This window comes from Pteropus vampyrus, unplaced genomic scaffold (assembly GCF_000151845.1).
Source record: "Pteropus vampyrus isolate Shadow unplaced genomic scaffold, Pvam_2.0 Scaffold57, whole genome shotgun sequence".
In the NCBI taxonomy this organism is placed as follows: Eukaryota; Metazoa; Chordata; class Mammalia; order Chiroptera; family Pteropodidae; genus Pteropus; species Pteropus vampyrus.
The window spans coordinates 6,672,764-6,691,934 of NW_011888838.1; the positions used below are offsets into that span (position 1 = coordinate 6,672,764).

Consider the following 19,171-nt stretch of genomic DNA (forward strand, 5'->3'; position numbering starts at 1 on the left):
AAAAAATATATAGGGCTTCAAGGCAAAAAGACTAGACTGCTTATAAGAGTAAGAAAATTAAGCTGGCATATTTCTCAACAATAAGATACAAAGTAAGAGATCACTGAAGAAAGTAAGAGCCTAGAATTTTATATCCATCCCAGCTTCGAGTATGAAGGCTACGGAAAAAATTCAAAACATGGAAGAACTCGGAATATTGTAATTCTGAGCTCTTGTCAAAACTGATTTCAAGACTAACTATAAAGCTAGAGTAATCAAAATAGGATGATACTAGCAAAAGAATAAAAACCAATGGAAGACAATAGTGAGTTCAGAAATCACCCTACACATATATACAGGGTCAATAAATTGTTGACAAAGACACTCCCCCCAAAAAAAGAATGAGAGAGGCACTGTCTTTTCAACTATTGGTAGATTACTGGATATTCATATACACACACAAAATTAACCTTGATTTATACTTTGCAAGGTACAAAAAAATGAACTCACAAAAGTACAAAATTGTACATAATGAATTCAAAATATATAGTCATGTACACCTAATCTATATTTTGCATGGCATACAAAAAGGAATTCACTAAGCTATAAAACTTTTAGAAGAAAACATAGGAGAAAAGCTTAGGTTAACCTATGTGACCTTAGGTTAAAAAAACACAAACCACTTAGCAAAAACAAAATAATACAAAGAACCACCCACAAACCACAGAAAGAAAAATTGATAAATTTAACTTTGTTAAAATTTTAAACTTCTGCTTTTCAAAAAACACTATAATAAAATGAAAAGAGAACCCACAGGCTGAAAGAGAATATTTGTAAAACATGTATCTGATAAAGGACTGATATCCAGAATAAATAAAGAACTATCTCAATCGAAAGAAAACAATCTAATTTAAAAATAGGAAAAGATTTAAAGTATCTCAAAGAAGAGATATGAATGACAAATAAGCATATGAAAAGATACTCAAATTCATAGCCATTAATAAAATGGAAAAAAAAAAGCACACATTTTAAAATGGCTAAAATCAAACAGATAGTATAGTTATGAAAAGAATGCAGAACAACTCAAACATATATTTCTGGTGGAAATGCAAAATAGTTTCTCTGTAAAACAATTTGGTAGTTTCTTATAAATTAAACATATATCTATCACATGACTCTGTAATACACTATTAGGTGTCTACACATGAGAAATAAAAATGTATATCCACACCAAAATCTGTATGCATATAATTACAGCAGCTTTATTCATAACTGCCCAAACTGAAAACAACCCAAGTGTCTACCAATGATACAGGAACAAACAAACCATGGTACATCTACACAATGAAATACTACTCAGCAATAAAATGGAATGAACATGTAACAACATGGATGAAACTCAAATTTATTTTATTCAATAAAAAAGCCAGACTTAAAAAGCTACATATTGCATGATTGTTTATATGATATTCTGGAAAAGGCAAAACTATAGAGTGCCATGGCTTGGTTACGGTAGATGGAGATGATTATCATAAAGAGGAAGGAACTTTCGGCAGTATGGAAATGTTTTATATCTTGATTGTGGTGGTAGATACATGACTAGACATTTTGAATTCATTATGTACAGTTGAATTAATTGTATAAAGAATTTTGTATAACTCTACATCTAAAAAGGATGAAATTTAAGTTATCTCAATATATCTGATAAATCCCTAATAACATCCTTCCTTTTAAGCAAAGATTTCAACAATCTATTTCTAGCTTTCCACACTTTTTTTTTAAACTTTATAGTTTTTTGGCTATTTTTAATGTATTTTTAAATTAAATGTATTGGAGGACATCGGTTAACAACATGTAAATTTCAGGTATACAACTTTATAATACGACATCTGAATACTACATTGTATGCTCCCCACCCAAAGTCTAGTCTCCTTCCGTCACCTTGTATTTGACCCGCATTACCCTCTTTTCCGCCAATCCCGTACCTTCTGGTAACCATCATTCTGTTGTCTATCTATGAGTCTGTTTTTGTGTTTAAGCGTTTGTTTATTCATTTGTTGCTTTTTGTTTTATAACCCACATGGGTGATATCATATGATTCTTGACCTCTCATACATTTTTCTAACCACTAAATATACAATAAGAGGTCTTTCGCTTATAACTAGTAATTGTTTTCAGTACACTTATTTTCTTCGTTTTTATTTCATGAAATATGAGCTCATGTTATTGTTACTAGTAATGTTAAGACTTTCACTTCTCCTTCACTTTTATAAAATAAGGACAAAAACAATACAATTTTCAAATAACTGCACAAACTGCTATGTTTCTATCGCTAAAATTAAACTGCTGGAGTGACATCAGAAACATGGTGGAGTGAGGGATCTCCCCAGATCTCTCCCCTTGGAATAACGAGCTGAACATCTAAAGCTCAACAAATAACACCCAACCTGTACACAAGCAGGTCTGAATGAGTGATCTGCTCATAAGAACTTTCAGAGGTTGGAACCGCAGTAGTCTGGTGGTAGACTGGGAGGTCAAAGAAGCTGCCTCACACAGCGGGAGCATCAAGCAGAAGGAGGGGAAGGGGAGTGATTGTGGTGGGTTCCTCAAACAGCCCTGCCAGAAGGATCAGCAAGTACCACCCAGCGGAGCCCAGGGATGAGGACAGAAAGGAGAGTGGGAACTAAGTGCGGAGGAGCAACAGTTGCAGTTGCAAAACAGGAGGCTGAGACACTGAGTCTAGCAGCAACCTTTACCCACCAACCCAGATCCCACTCTCCCTCCAACCCACCACATCTTTCCAGAACTAGTACTGCGGAGCCCCAAGGGAATTGAGCAAACACTATCAAAATTACTGCTAACACTGACTGAGACTGAGGGTAGAGACTGTGACTGAATAGTTACAAGAAAAAAACATTATTAAGTCTCAAAGCAGGGATCCAAGAGGCTTGGACGCCACCTACTGGAAATCAAAAGAAAAACGCCTTCTTATCAACAGGCTAAAGAGAGACCTCAATATAATAAATCTTATTTCTGAAAAAAGCAGCACACAATCACATTAATGTCCAGGCGGGGAAATAGTCCATCAAACACCATGAACAGCCAGAGTGACAAGGCTGCCCAGAAAGAAAGAGAAAAATCTCCAGAAAATAAGCTTAAAGACATAGAAATATGTGACTTAAATAAGAGAATTCAGGACTTCATTTCTGAAAAAACTCAGTGAGATGCAGAATAATTCAAATCAATAATTCTAAGAACTTAGAAAAAAACAGACCAGAAAAATAAGTTTATTAACAAGGAGGCTAAAATGCTAAAAAAAGACACAAACAGAACTTCTGGAGATGAAGAACACACTAAAATTGATGAAAAATAAAATAGCAAGCTGAGGAAATATAGCTGACCAGTTGGAGGAAAGAATCAGTGATAGCGAAGACAGAAATCTAGAAATAAATCAGAAGGAAGAAGAGAGAAATCGAAAAGTGAAAAATAATGAAAGAGAAATATAAGAACTAGCTGACGCCATCAGGAAAAGCAACATAAGAATAATGCGTATTCCAGAAGGAGAAGAGAGGGAGAAGAAATCAGAGAGCATATTCAGATAAAGAGTTGACAAGAATTTCCCAAATCTAAGAAATGAGCTGGAGCTTCAAATCCAAGAAGCTAACAGAACACCCATATACCTCAACCCAAAAAGGCTGTCTTCAAGACACGGTATATTAAAATTGTCAAAAATTAAAAACAAAGAAAGAATTCTCAAGGCATTCAGGGAAAGAAGACAGTAACCTATAATGGAAAACCTTTTCAACTATCTTTGGACTTCTCAGCACAAACCTTAGGAGTAAAGAAGGAATGGAATCAAATATTCAAACTATTAAGTGAAAGGAATTTCCAGTCAAGAATAATGTATCCAGCAAAGCTCTCCTTTAGATATGAAGGAGAAATAAAGACCTTTTCAGACATACAAAAACTGAAGGAATTCTCCACTATGAGGCCTGCATTACAGAAAATACTAAAAGGGGTCAGCTTACCTGAAACGAAATGACAAAAAGAATGCGTAACTATGAGTCAGGCGTCTAACAGGCAGACAGAAGCAGAGAAGTGCAACCCTTACTAAGAACAGGATATTATAAGCTTAAACAGTAAGAAGAGAATTGCTATTGCAAGATAGTAATGAACATTTAGCATATATAGGGACAATTTGAGACAACAATAACAGAAAAGGGGAGGAATCAAAGATCTAAATTTGCCATGGGGAATGGAGATAAGACTCATGTAGAAGAAAATAGACTACTGTATACTGTATAATTATCCTTTATATAATTTTAATGGTAACCACACACCAAAGATCTAGAACTGAGATACATAATGTAAAACAAGAAGGAACAGAGGGAAAAATCCACAAAACCCCACCAAATTAAAATAACAGAAATGCAAGGACAAGGAAACAATGGAAATTCTAAGGTACTAGAAAACAAAAGATAAAATGGTTATAAGAAAACCTCATATTTCAATAATCATCCTAAATGTAAATGGACTGAACTCACCAATAAAAAGGCACAGAGTTGCAGAATGGATCAAAAAACAAAATTCAACCATATGCTGCCTTCGGGAGACACATCTTAGTTTCAAAGACAAATACAGACTCAAAGTGAAATTGTGGAAAATGATACAAGCAAATGACATTCAGAGAAAAGCAGTAGCGGTACTGATATTGGATGAAATTGACTTTGAGATAAAAAAGGTAAAGAGAAATACTGAGGAACACTTCATAATGACAAAGGGAATCATACACCAAGAAGATGTTAACACTTAATATCTATGTTCCCAATCAGGGAGCCCCAAAATATATAAAGCAATTACTAACAGAACTAAAGGGATAAACTGACCAAAACACTATCATAGTAGGGGACCTATATAACCTATTGTTGGATAAGGACAAAATGTCTAAGCAGAAAATCAATAAGGAAATGATATCCTTAAATTACACATTAGATCAACTGGACATAATCGACATTTGCAAAGCCTTTCATCCCAAAACAGTTGCTTATACATTCTTCTCTAGCGCACATGGAATATTCTCAAGGACTGACCACATACTGGGACACAGAGATAGCCTCAACAAATATAAGAGGGTTGAAATCATACCAACCATATTTCTGATCATAATGCTTTGAAGGTGGAGATCAACTGTAAAAAGAAAGAGGGAAGAACCACAAATACATGGAAATTAAACAACTTATTACTGAAGAACAACTGGGACAGAGGAAAAAGTAAGAGAGATAAAGAGATACACAGAAACTAATGAGAATGATAGTACAATATATCAAAACATTTGGGAAACGGCAAAAGCAGTCATAAGAGGAAAGTTCATATCATTACAGGCCCAAATAAATAAGCTAACACTTCATCTTAAAAAACTAGAAAAAGAAGATCAAAAGAAGCCTAAAATCAGCAGAAGGAAAGAAATAATGAAAAATAGAGCAGAATTAAATGAAACTGAGAACAAAAACACAATAGAAAAAACGAGACTGATCAGCAGTACGGAAACTGAAACAATCATTAAAAACCTACCAAAAAGTAAAAGTCCAGGACCAGATGGCTTCACCAGTGAATTCTACCATTCAAAGAAGATTTAATACCTATTCTTCTCAAACTCTTGCAAAAAATCGAAGAGGCAATATTTTTTAACTCATTTTACAAGGCCTGATATCACCCTGATATCAAAACATCAAAAAACTACAGACCAATACCTCAATGAGATACCATCTCACTCACACCCGTTAGAATGGCTATTATCAATAGGACAAGTAATAAAAAGTGTTGGAGAGGACTTGGAGAAAAGGGAACCCTTATACTCTGCTGGTGGGACTGAGAATTGGTACAACCACTATGGAAAACAGTTACGAAGATTTCTCAAAAAACTAAGAATTGATGTACCATATGATCCAGCAATCCCTCTACTGTACTGGTTCCCAACCTTTTTGTCACTTGGGACCTATGCTCCTATGAGAATCTAATGCCTGATGATCTGAGGTGGAACTGAGGCTGTGACACCAGTGCTGGGGATCGGCTGCAAACACAGCTTGCTTGCTCACTGATCACTTCCTGCTGTGCCACCTGGTTCCTAACAGGCCATGGACCATTATCGGTCCATGAAATCAAGGCTTTGGGACCCCTGCTCTACTGGGTTAATTATCAAAAAACTTGAGAACATTTACCCAAAAACATATATGCACACCAATGTTTATAGCAGCATTATTTACAGTGGCCATGACATGGAAGCAACTGTAGCGTCCTACAATAGATGACTGGATAAAGAAGATACGATACATATGTACAATGGAATATTACTCAGCTATAAGAAGAAATGAAATGCTACCATTTGTGACAGTGTGGATGGATCTTGAAATAATCATGTGAAGCGCAACAAGCCAGACAGAAAAAGTTGAAAATCACATGATATCACTTATATGGGATATAAATCTAAAAGCAACCAACAAATATAACAAACAGAGACTCAAATACATGGAGAGTGGACTAGTGGTTACCAGAGGGAAGGAGGGGAGGAGAGAGGTAGATGGGGGAAAAGGGGTCAGATATGTGGTGACAGAAAGAAATCTAACTGTGGGTGGTGAACACACAATGCAGTATATATATGACTTACTGTTGAATTGTACACTTGAAACTTATTGGACTTTGTTGATCAATGTTACCCCAATAATAAAATCAAATAAATTTAAAAATAAAATAAAATAAATAAAACTACTGGCCAGCCAGCACTGGCACCATAACATGGAAAAACTATTTTCTAGGTAATATGTCCACACATGATATGCAAAATGCAATTAAGAGATATGAATATATAATTTAAAAAAGAAATGATTTAGGAAAGCTGACAACTTTCTATACTGAGTTTTAGTGGGTTAACAAACCAAGTAAATCAGAAGATAATACTAATACTAAAAATACAACAGCAGCAAATTGTAATTACTATAAGCTACATACTGTTCTATACACTTTACAAAATTAAATCATTTAATGTTCACAACATCCCTACGCGGTAGGTTAACCGCATTTTATAGAGTTATAAATTAAAGAGAATGAAGTCAAGTAAATTGCCTACTGTCAAGAGTCAATAAATAGAAAAGCTGGGATTTGAAGGATAAGAGAATATTAATTTATAGTATATTTATATGTTACACATTTTTTGAGGGCTGTAACTCTGAATATTTACCTTCTCTTCCAAGGTTTCACTTATAGATGTTGCTAGTTTCAACAGTTCTTCTGAATCATTTTGGCATCTAGGATTCAAAACAAAAACACCTCAATTTCAATTTTCTCAACTGCTATAAACAGTAGGCCATTTTCAATTCTAAAGTTTAAAAAACAAAAATGTGGAATTTTGCCAACAGGTAGCACAAAGTGCTTCAATGATTTGAAGATAAGTGGCTTATAATATGTTACTTCAAAATCAGATTCAGTTTTAAATATATAAGGCAAAAACCTTTTACAACAGTACTTATGACTTACTAGGCCAGAAGGTGAAAAATTACACAGTATATTCATAATTCAATAATTCTCAGGTTTTTTATTTAAGAAGTTATAGCTTTTGAAGACTTCAAAATGGGAAAATTTTTATTTAATATAATTCCAATTTTATAAATTAATCTCTCTACTCCTAATAGAAAAAAAGACTAAACATAACAAATGTTTATATACTATGTGTTCGCCAATGCTGCTTAGTTACTTTTTAAATTTTTTAATTTACAATTTCTGAAATATTGTTTTTATAATAAGGAAAAATATTATCTCGAACAAAGAACATTACCCAATATTTGGCTTGCGACTATAGTTTTCCTGAAACTGGTCCAAAGCAAGCATAGCTGTGTGTATCTCTAAAGGTGCCTATGGAAAACACTGAAAATTAGCCAATGTAATACATGCCAGGCACTATGCTAATGCTTTAAAAACATTTAATATAATCCTTACAATAAATTAATTATCTCTATTTAACAGAGGAGGAAGCTGAGTCTTAAAGAAGTTAAATGATTTGACTGACTTGACTTCAAGGCAATAAAGCAATATTTAGAAATATATGTAAGTCTCGATTCCAGGTGGCATGACTAGTTTTTACTAGGTTATCTATATGAAACTTAGAGTAAAATGAACTAAACAACAGCAATAAAACATTTGTAAAAGATCACCTAATTTTTTCCTTATCAATATTTACAAATTTGCAAACTTAACATAACTCTTTCCTTATCACAAATACATTCTCTGCTAAAAAATTATATCCAGTGATTAAAAAAATAGAATGTTTCCAAGGTTTTTTGGGAAAAAGTTATTATGTAAAACTCTACAAAGTTCAGAAAAATCTTTTAATAAGATCACCTTTGCATAAATTATTGAAATTGTCTTAACTATCAAAGCTGGCATATCATTATAATAGCAAAACTTTTTCCTATTATTCTAACATTTTCCCATGATATAAATTCCCATTTTTAATCCTTGGGAGTCAACTTTACATATGTGAATATAATCTTTATTAAGAAAATCTGACACGTGTATACATGGTTATTCCATTTTAATTTTATAATCTCTTATCAATCCCCATCCCCCACTCTGCTGCCTCTCTTAAATCTATAAGTGTTTGTTTACCTCAGGTTTACTAAAATCCACAATAAGGCACTTTGGGTGTTTTATCTGCTTCTTCAATGATTCCTAATAGAAACCAAACAAAATAATTACTCCAGTGCAAATAAGTGATTACCTGACAAAATATACAGAGCACTAAAAGCGATGGATCTTTTCCAATGGTCTGTAATAAATAAGACTGAGCAAATAAGTTTTAACTGAATTATGAAACAGCTACCATTTTCTCTATTATCCCTTACTACTATATTATACTTTATTTTTTTAAATGTCAAATGCAATTAGACAATCTGATCCAAATAATAAATTTGGGAAGAATTGGTAAAAACATCTATATACTTGATAAAAAATCTTTTGTTTTAAATGAAAAGCTACTGCTGTAGGGATGAGAACTTGGAATTCGGCGCCTGCTATGTGCTGTTAGACATGGCACCTGGCTGATCAAACTATTAGAAATCTACAGAACAAAGGAAGATCCCTATATAGATTACTAACAACTATTAACTCATACCTTTAATGCTTACCCATACAAAAGAAAAACAGGAAAATAAAGACTTTAAACTGTATATTCTTTACTCCCTATAATCAGTAATTTTTCATAGAAACTAAAAACCCAGCTTCTTTGGACGCTTGAGGTCTCATTCTGTAACTTTGAGAGGAGACCACGACTCTGTCTATGGAGCATTATTCCTCTCTAATAAACTTTCCTTTGTCTTTCATTCTGGCTTGTTCGTGAATTCTTACCTGCTTGATGCCAAGGATCCTCTCTCGGAGAAAGACTCGAGTCCCTACTTGGGAGCATTCACTCTGTCCTGCATCATTAATATATTTGTCTGATATCAAGTTATTAAGAGTTGTTATGCCTGACTAGACTTGAATACTCAAAGCTAAAACTTTCTGTGCCGAGCAAAGAACATACTAAGGCCAAAAAAACCAACCAACCAATCAAACAAACAAAACCCTCAAGAAACAAAAACCTCCAAACATCCACTCAATCTGAAATTTACTTGAAGAATAAACTAATTAAAAATTGGGGACAGTGGCAAGAGGAAGTACTGCAGGGGCAAATCCGACTAGCTGTAGTTACTGTAATCTGTTCTTTTGTTCTAATTTTGGTTTGTACAAAAACTCTTGTAAAGCACTTCAGCTAATAATGGTTCCGGAAAAGACACTTAAGTTAAAACCTTGAACACTTGCAATAAAAAAGAGATTATACGAAGAAGTGGCCTAATGATTTAAGTAGCAAGAGACTCCATAGTTCCCTAATAAAAGTAGCCTCTCTACTCTATTTAAATACTTACATTTTCCTTTCAATATCAGTTTATAGGAATTATTTAATATTTCCAAAATAAGTTTCTTGATATTTAAAAAATTAAAAATCTATATTAATGAGTATAAAAATAAAATAAATATTCCTTTTATTTTAAAAATGTAAGTAATTCAACAATAAGACATACAGTATTTCAATGCTTGCTAACTCTTTCAAAAATATAATAGTTTCATTTTTTTGTCTTAGGAGGTAATTTTAAGAACTTTGACCAGCTCTTCGATGATTCGCAAAGGTATAGTTCCTTTGTGGTAATTTATATACCTCCATTATATGCATGTGGTATTCCAGCTGTAGATTTTTTTTGTTGCGATTGGTGTATTTTATTAGACTGATGCCTTTTTCCTCAAAAGGGGTGCAAATTAAAAAAACAAATTCTGTTCAGCCTTTATATTAATTGTTTGGTTAACTCAGTACTTATTTGGTTACTTTTTTCCTCTTCTGACATTCTTCTTCTGTAAAGAAATGTTTTTTAAGCAAAAAAAAAAAAAAAAATACTTACAAAGTAAAATGTTTTAGGAGTCTTAACTTGGACAGCTATGCCTCCATGTAAATAAGGTTCCAGTTCTGTAGTATCACCAATGCTAAAAGAAAATGGTGATAGCACTAAAAGAAAAAAAAGAAAATGGTTATATACTGATACAGGTATTTAAGATTTAAAATCATAAAGATATTAATTTCCTCTAATTTATGAAATTAAGAAAATCCCAGTATAAATCTGTTTTTTGGGGATGTGGGGGGGTGGAGAAAGTGTGTGGAGCCAAATTATTTTTACAATGTGAACTTAAGGACTTAAACAAAAATAGCCAAGAAAACTTAGAGGGGGCAAAAAAGTAACAAGAGGTGCTTATTAGATATTGAATATAGTGTGGCTCTTGAATAGATAGGCAAACGATAAATTAAGATAAAGAATTCAGAAACAGACTCACAAGGGATACAATTAAGGTGACACCTCAAACCAGTGAGGAAATGATAGTATTATTTTATAAATCTTTGGGGGAAAATGCTATCTGGGAAGGAATCTATTCCAAATGGGTAAAAGTTTTAAATGTCAAAAAAGATGCCAAAAATATCATAAGATGAAAGCATGGAAGAAAAATTCTTTAAAACTTTGTAATGAAGAAGGCTTTTCTAATTATGACTCAAAATAAAAAGAAAACATTAACCTTTCCCCATTTGCCTTGAGAATACTCACTGGGGGCGCTTGAGGCTGCAGTGTTTACCCCAAGATAACTCGCAGATTACAGTCCTAACCTTACCCCCAAAGTTTGCCATGAAATAGCTCACATTTATTATTATTTTCACATCATTCTAGTATATTGATAACCTTTGGAAACACGACATCATTCTATTTATAGCATTCTGTTTTTGGTAGTTTGATGGCTGAAAATGTCAAATCCTAGAAAACGTAGCATTCCTACGTGTGACATTAAATGAATGCTGGCAGCGAGCTGCTTTTTTTTCTAAACGGGAAAGGGTTAAAAAATTGATATTATATACATACAATATCAATAATAAGCAAAGTCAAATGCCAAACTAGAAAAAAACACTTGTAATTTATGTTCACCAGCCAAATATGCCCAATACTTTAAGAGTTCCAGGGATAAACGATTCGCATTAAAGAAAAAATAACCTTAAAATTTAAGATACTTAATCTCAATTAAAATTATACAGTGATAAGATTCATTCATACGTGAAATGCTATGCAGCCATAAAAGAAAATTTAAAGGAAAAAAGAAAAAGAATGTTCTCCAATTACTGATGTGAAAAGATTATCCAGATATTTTGCTTAATGAAAAGGCAAAGGGTAGATGCATAATATGCTACCTATACTGTATGTAAAAAAGTGTAAGGAAAGCCTGGAAGGACATACAATAAACTAAGAACACTGAATGGTGAGAACTGAGTGGGAGCCACAGACAGGTAGAAAAGTTTTCAATATAAATATTTGGTCTTTATTGTCTTTGAACCATTTGCTTATTTAAAAAAAACAAACAAACAGTAAGTCCTTTCTCTCCACAAATCTTATATATTAAGTAGAGAGAAAAAGGTCAGCAGAGTAACATCAAACTTAGCTATTATCTCTGGAGAGGGGAGGAGGTCTGAAATAGTACTCATTTTTAACTCTATTTAAACATATATATGTACATATATATATATCTTGAATAAACATATTTTAGCTACTTGAAAATGTTTTTAAAGTAACAGAAAATTAAGAGTAATAAGTACCACATAATAAAGATCAAAAAAAAAAAAGTTTCATCAACAGCCAACTCTATTTAAATATTCTCTCTCTCCCCAAAGAATTTTTGGGACAAAATGTGGATTTTGTTTATTTTCATTCCTTGATATCCAGTGACTCCTCTTTTTACATTTATTCTCAAAAATCTGATCCATCATCACAATCCACCATTGCATGGACACCAAAATAACAAATAATAAGCCTAAATGATTAGATGAGTAATTTTTTGCAAAAACAGATAGAAATTCTTTAATATCAAGGATCTGAACCTATATTTTACATATTTAAATGTAGACTGTTTTCCCCCAAAGATATTTAAATACAGACCCAAAGTTATTTTTCTACAGTGTGTATAAGGAACTGATTTTTCCTCTCGTAAGGACCCATTTTTGTAGTCATTGAAAGAAAAAAAAAAGTAATCTATTTCCTAGTCTATACACTAATCACATAATTATACTTTCCAATGCCCTAAAGATAAAACTGAATCACTCTCAGCTTAACAGGTATAAACATGCCATCTTTGAGTTAGAGTATGTCTAGCAATGTCTTTAACTCTCACACATGGCTGGAGGAAAAATCACAACTATGCAGATTAACACTGCTATAAATTAATTATCTTCAACTTCAAATGCGCCAGAAATAATGCTGAATAGTCTTTTTACTTTTTATTTTTTAAATGTTTATTCTCCTCAAATGTCTGGCCTTGGCACCTTTTCCCTCCTCTGGGCAATGATCTCATTTTAGTCCTCTGAAAAAACAGATTCCTTCTATTTCTTACCAATATACCCACAAACTTGCCTGCAGTCACACCCATCCATTTCTTTTATCTAAGTAACAAAAACATACATCTTCACTTGAATACCTCATTGCCACCTCACTCCAGAAGCCTAAACTATATTCATCACCTTTTCTCCAAAACCTGTTCCCTTTCTTGCATTCCCTAAGTAAATACATAAATTGTCCATGTCCAAATCTTCACTCACTTACCATGTGAGATATATCATAGTTTCCTCCTAAATGTCTTAACACTTGCTATCTCAATGCCCACTGCCGGCCTTGTTATATCTTTTAGTTCCTTGAATTCTGTCTTGCCTCTATTTGTCTCTGCACAGAATAATCTTTACACTATCTTCTTAAGCCAAGGCAATCTTCAAATTTTAATCAAGACACCTTGTCTGTACTGCTGCTGCACCAAACTGGGTTGGTTTCCCTGCTACATTTAGAATTCCCAGAATTCCTGTTATACCATCACTGCTTCATATTACCATCTCTTCGCTTGGATTGAATGTTTTGAGGCCAAGAACTGGATCATGTCTGTCTGAGTTGATGTTGTGTTCTCAACACTGAGTATGTCTGAACTATAAAGGTGCTGAATCATGAATATAAATGAATAAAACACATCAACTTACCAGTTATTTGTTGTACAGATCCATTTAAGCCTGTCATTCCATTAATTTCTCGAAATGTTAGGAACTGTCCTGTCTCAAGTCTGTGAGGATGATTTTCAAGGCAAGTGACAATGCCAGGATTACCCTAAAAATAAGAGTAATCTACTAACAAACAAGTTCATGTATTCCTTTTTTGTCCAAATTTCAAATCTCACACAAAAAATACCATATAATCATAAAATTCTCAAAACAAATAGATTTCCAAGCTATTCTTTTCCTTCCTTAGTAAAAGCAAACCTTTAAAAATTGTCACAAAATAGTGATCAACTTATTATTTTATTATAAATGCTTAAAATATAATTTCTATTGTTTGGGGGAGATAGGTAAGAGATTCCACATAGGCGTCAAATATTTCATAGATTCAAAGATTCTTTTAATTTATAAAAACACTCAAAGTTATCGAGTGTAAGTTTTAAGTCATGTTATAAGAAATTCTGTATGCATAAAAGATGAGAGTCTAACTTTGAAAATTAAAGAAAGGTAAGAAAGGAGGATGGAGATTTAAAACCTGGAAATTAGTAGTTTAAAGCATGCCTAACAAACACTTCAAAGCAAAGAAATACTGTGTAGCCCAGCTTATTAGGATAAAAATAGAAACTAATTGGCTTATCACACCAAAGAGGATGAATGAGACAGGTCAAAAGCCTAGAAATTTCCTAATTGCATATAATCCCATATACTGCTTGACTGTGATAGTAATTTATGTAAAACTAATGAAATTATCATTCTCTTTCATAATTGTGTTGATTCCAAAAATTCTCTTGATGCTTAATGATAAAAATAATAAAATTATAATCACAAACATGGTGATAAAATTAATATAATGTGGTTTGCAAATATTTCAATTAGAATTCATAGGACTTTATTAAGAAGGAGAAATAATTCCTTGTGGACAAGTTAAATGGGAATATTTATGATATTTTCTAATTCTTTACGGATAACCTACATAATTCCTGCACTATTCAATAAAAGAAAATACCAGTGTAATACAAAGATCCATATTCTCCTTCGGAACTAATTCTAACAGTATGATATTCTCAGGGACAAATTAAAAACAACTACAGAGGGTAAAAATTTGAATAATAAACCATTCAGTAAGCAGAGAGATACACAGAATTTCTTAATGAATTTTTTCTTAAAAAGGAGTAAGAAAGGCAACATTACATTAGGTTTAAAAATAAAGCATAAAGAGAAGCACAAATATTATTCGGTCAAAATGTATTATCATTTCCTTATATTGGCTTCTTTTGAGCTTTAATGTAAATTGATTATACAGAATAAAGTTAATAATTATACAAATAAAGTTAATAATTTAGGCTAAAAAGAAAGTAAAAATCGATCATTATTATTTTTCTATTTATTTTAAGAAACAAAAAATTAAGCTTACATGATATCAAAAGAATGTGGTTAGAAAATCAGACTATTTAATTTGAAGATTAATTAATGCTTAAACTTTTTTCCTCTTCCAAATAATGTTTTAGAAATATAACAAATTAGAAAAGCTTTTGTCTTTGATAACTTAGGTGTGCATCTTCCTAGAGTCACAGTGCTGGGCAAGGTTACCTATACTTAGTACATTTTTGATCTGATGCACTAAATAATTCAGCAAATACTGAAACACAATTCATGTCCCATAGAAACATGACATAATGCAAAATTTAAATTTAAATTTATGGCATAAGCAAAATGCTGATCTATCAATTATTAAATATTGTTAGAGGTAATCCGAAATACTCTTAATAGTCTAACTTCAATTTGGCTTTAATAAAATGCAATCAAGAAAGTAACAAAACATTCCCTCATGAATTAACTTAAAATCTCATAAAACTGAAAAATATTGCACATACAATATTTTGCTAATACCTAAAATATAGTATTCACATCAACTTAAATCAATCATATACATATACTATAATATACATATACAATCGTACTTGCGTTATATTTGAAACAAAGATTTCTTTTGGCTCTTCTCCTGTTGTATCTGAAATTTCAAATTCATCACCAAAATCACAAAACAACCGTGACCAAATTCCATGCATATCTGCACTGATGAACTGTAAAATGATAAAAACAAGTTCATCTATTTGTAAAAAGAAAAAAAATAGCTCAACTATCTTAGGCCCTTTATGACAATTTCATTTAGAATTGAGTATATCACTTGGGATATAAGGTAAATGATGAATCGGATAAATTATTCATCTGTAAATTGGTTTAGGAATCAAGAATTTTGGTATTTGGGACTAGACATCTAGTGTTACAAAACTAGAGGCAATATCAATACATCATTATTATATACTCTATGATTTTTAAATTTTTAAATTTTTTATGGTGATAAGTGGCTAATGAGATCCAGTAAGTTTCAGCTGTACACTTTAACAGTAAGACATATATGTGTTTACTGTGTGTTCATCTCCCATAGTTGGATTTCTGTCACCACATATTTGACCCCCTTTACCCCGTCTACTTTCCCTCTTTCCCCTCTCCCCTCTAGTAGTCTATGATTTTTAAATAACAAATATTCCCACCTTGCCTTAAAAGTCAAGCACAGTATGCAAGAAACAAATATCTTGGTTTAATGGTCTAGCAGTGAATTCTTACTTTTCATTTTAGAAAAGAATAGAGTGTCCATTCACTAAAAGCAGCAGAATTAATGGAAAACAGAACAGAGCTAAAAGCTGAGAATGAAGTCAACAGAAAAGAGGCTAAAGAATTGACAGTATATATCAAAATCAAGAAAAGTAAAAATCAGATTCTTAAACAGAATCATAAATGTTTTACTGAATTTTATAATACACTCTCTCCATTCTAAATCTGTAAAGAAATTGTTTTTGTGTTCATTTATTTTTAGTTATTGATAGTAAAGAAAAAATCTTACTCTAATAAATGATTCTATATAAAGTGACATTTTTCTAACAAAAATTAAAGTCTTGATACTTGGGTATAAGAACATAGGCCATTAAAATAATTTATACCACCTATTATATTAAGTAGTAAAATGGCTAATAGAAGACTACCTCTTGACTATATACTACACCTTTACTATCAAAACAGCATTTTTTGAGATATAAAAATTGCACAGAAATTTAGCTTTTTTTTAAGTTTAAAAGCTTGAACTTGATGACAATATTTTCCTTTTCAAAACAACTTTAAAGCATGAACATATGTATCAAATATATAAACAAGAATTTTAGTTTATAACCTACTGTAATTACTTTGTAAAACTTCTGTGACCTGTTACAAGTTTACTGACCATTCTATGTCTTATTAATCTGCTTAAGTTGTGAACCACAGCACAAATGTTCTACACAAAGTGTAAATATGCTATGTAAATACCACAGTCCAAAATTTTCAGCACACCTATTTTATACAGTATGATTACAGCTCAGTGCTCATCTCATAGGGAAAAATAGCTTTTGCCAAAGAAACAAATGACCCCACAAAATAGGTGAAGTTAGTAATATCCATTTAATTGCAGGGGAAGAATTATGAATTTTCTCATCTCTCTTTCCAGTATTCTCATTGTCACTACTATTTACGGAATTAATCTGGACCAAAAGCCAGGAATTATTCTTGGTCATTCTTTCCTTCACAACTCATATTCATCTACTCTCAATTTCTGTTAGCCTTTTTTACAGGATACCTCAAATGCAACAACTTCTCACAATCCCTATTCGTACCTCTCTTGAATAAAGCACCTCTCTTGAACATCTCACCTGGATCACTCCCTTAGCCCCTACTGGTCTAAGTGCCTCTACTCTACTCTTATAATTCAACAACTGTCTTTCTTTTTGGTTTCATGACCCCTTCATGTTCTTAAAAATTATTGAGGACTCGAAGAACTGTTGTTTATGTGGATTGATATTTACCTATTGATATTTACTGTGTTAGAATTAAAACTGAGAAACATTTCCAGCAGAGCCAAGGCCCGTACCCTGGGCATGCGAACCACACCACGCCCCCTCCCCAAACATCTGTAGGTCAGGGGTGAAAGTGGGGGAATTAAAAAAAAAAAAAAACAAACAAACCGAGAAACATTTTAAACGAAAGAATACACACACATTACATTAGCTGTCAGAGCAATGATATCACCACACATCAAACACTCTGAAAGCTTCATTGTACCACATAAGAGAATCAGAGTGACAAAGGCAAATACATTTTAGTAATATTATGAAAACAGCTTGACACCTGCAGAAAGGGTCTCGGAGACCTTCAGTGTCCTTGGACCAAACTTTAAAAACTAGTGCTATAATCTATTCTCCACGCAGCACAACCAGAGTGACCTTTTAAAAGTATAAATCAAAACTCACAGGCTCAAAATCTGATATCCTCAACTACTACTAACTACTTCTCCAAACCTTATCTGGTAACTTTTACTACTACTACTCTCTCCTCTTTACCCAAACTTCTATTCTGGTCCTGCTTGTTTCTTGCTGTTCCTCAAACCAAACCAAGTGAATTTTTAAACATGCACGTTTTTACACTTGTAGTTCTCACTGTTTTGAATGCTCTTCCCCAGATATTTACATAGCTAGCTCTTTCTTCTTATTCAGGGCTCAAATGTCATCTCCTCAAAGAAGACTTTCCTGGCATTCAATCTAAGAGAACCAGCACTGCTCCACCCTCAACATCATGCAGAAATTAGACTCTATTGTTTACCTAGCTTTTTTCTTAATAGAAATGGAAACTATGTATTTGTTTAGTGTATAAATTTCCAACTAGGAAAATTATACTAGGAAGGTAATTTTCATAAGTAAAAAAATTTGTATATCCTATTCACTAATGTATTCCTAGTGCTTAGAACTCTATCTGGTGCATAGTAGACACTCAATAAATATTTGTTAAAAGAACCAATGTACCATCATCATACCATATTTAAAGTTAGATGATGAATTCTTTCTATTCCTAATCTTCATTCTCTCTTAGTTTGGACAATTTGCCTATAAAAATTTTGGTCAGTTTTCAAAATAGAAAATATATCAAAATTAAAGAGAAAAATATTATTGTGATTGTCCTCATAGAAAAAGACTTTTTTATACGACCTGAAAAGCTAGACATTCTAATAGTGAAAGTGGTCTTCCCTTGTTATTATTGCATGTTATTATTAAGTAATACTATTACCTTAATTGGAGGACACTGAGAGCGGCAAAAGTCATTAATTTTCTTTTGCAGTGGAAGTTTGATTTCAGTCAATACTACACACTGTTGAAGAGAAAACAAGAGAATATACAATTATTTTTGGAAATATACAACCTCTAATCAGAAGCATTTCAGTTTATATTATGCTAAAAATATATTGTTTTCCTTGGAAAAAAATACTATTCTATTGTATTCCATTCTGAGGTTATTATCTTCGGAGGTACAGAATAACAAAAGTGAAAATAACAGGGGAAAACCTACCCACATTAAATTCAAGTACCATCATAGACTTCACAATTAGAAGCAACCCTTAATTTTCTATGTATTTATATACTCCAAATGGTTGGAGATTTTGTTTTGTCTGTTACTGCCATGAAAATA

At 32.4% G+C, this 19,171-nt stretch overlaps 1 protein-coding gene across 4 annotated transcripts in view; it reads right to left on the reverse strand.

Annotated features, from left to right (window-relative positions):
* Positions 1-19,171, reverse strand: part of UBA6 (ubiquitin like modifier activating enzyme 6) — a 77,142-nt gene that overhangs the window by 31,594 nt on the left and 26,377 nt on the right. For all 4 annotated transcript variants that reach the window (XM_023530917.1, XM_011360651.2, XM_023530918.1 and 1 more), the window contains 7 exons: positions 18,773-18,853; positions 15,583-15,705; positions 13,610-13,733; positions 10,461-10,564; positions 8,638-8,700; positions 7,808-7,884; positions 7,214-7,280 (listed from right to left, as the gene is read on the reverse strand). In XM_023530917.1, the coding sequence (XP_023386685.1) occupies positions 7,214-7,280; positions 7,808-7,884; positions 8,638-8,700; positions 10,461-10,564; positions 13,610-13,733; positions 15,583-15,705; positions 18,773-18,853 (639 nt within the window). The remainder of the gene's footprint in view (positions 1-7,213; positions 7,281-7,807; positions 7,885-8,637; positions 8,701-10,460; positions 10,565-13,609; positions 13,734-15,582; positions 15,706-18,772; positions 18,854-19,171) is intronic.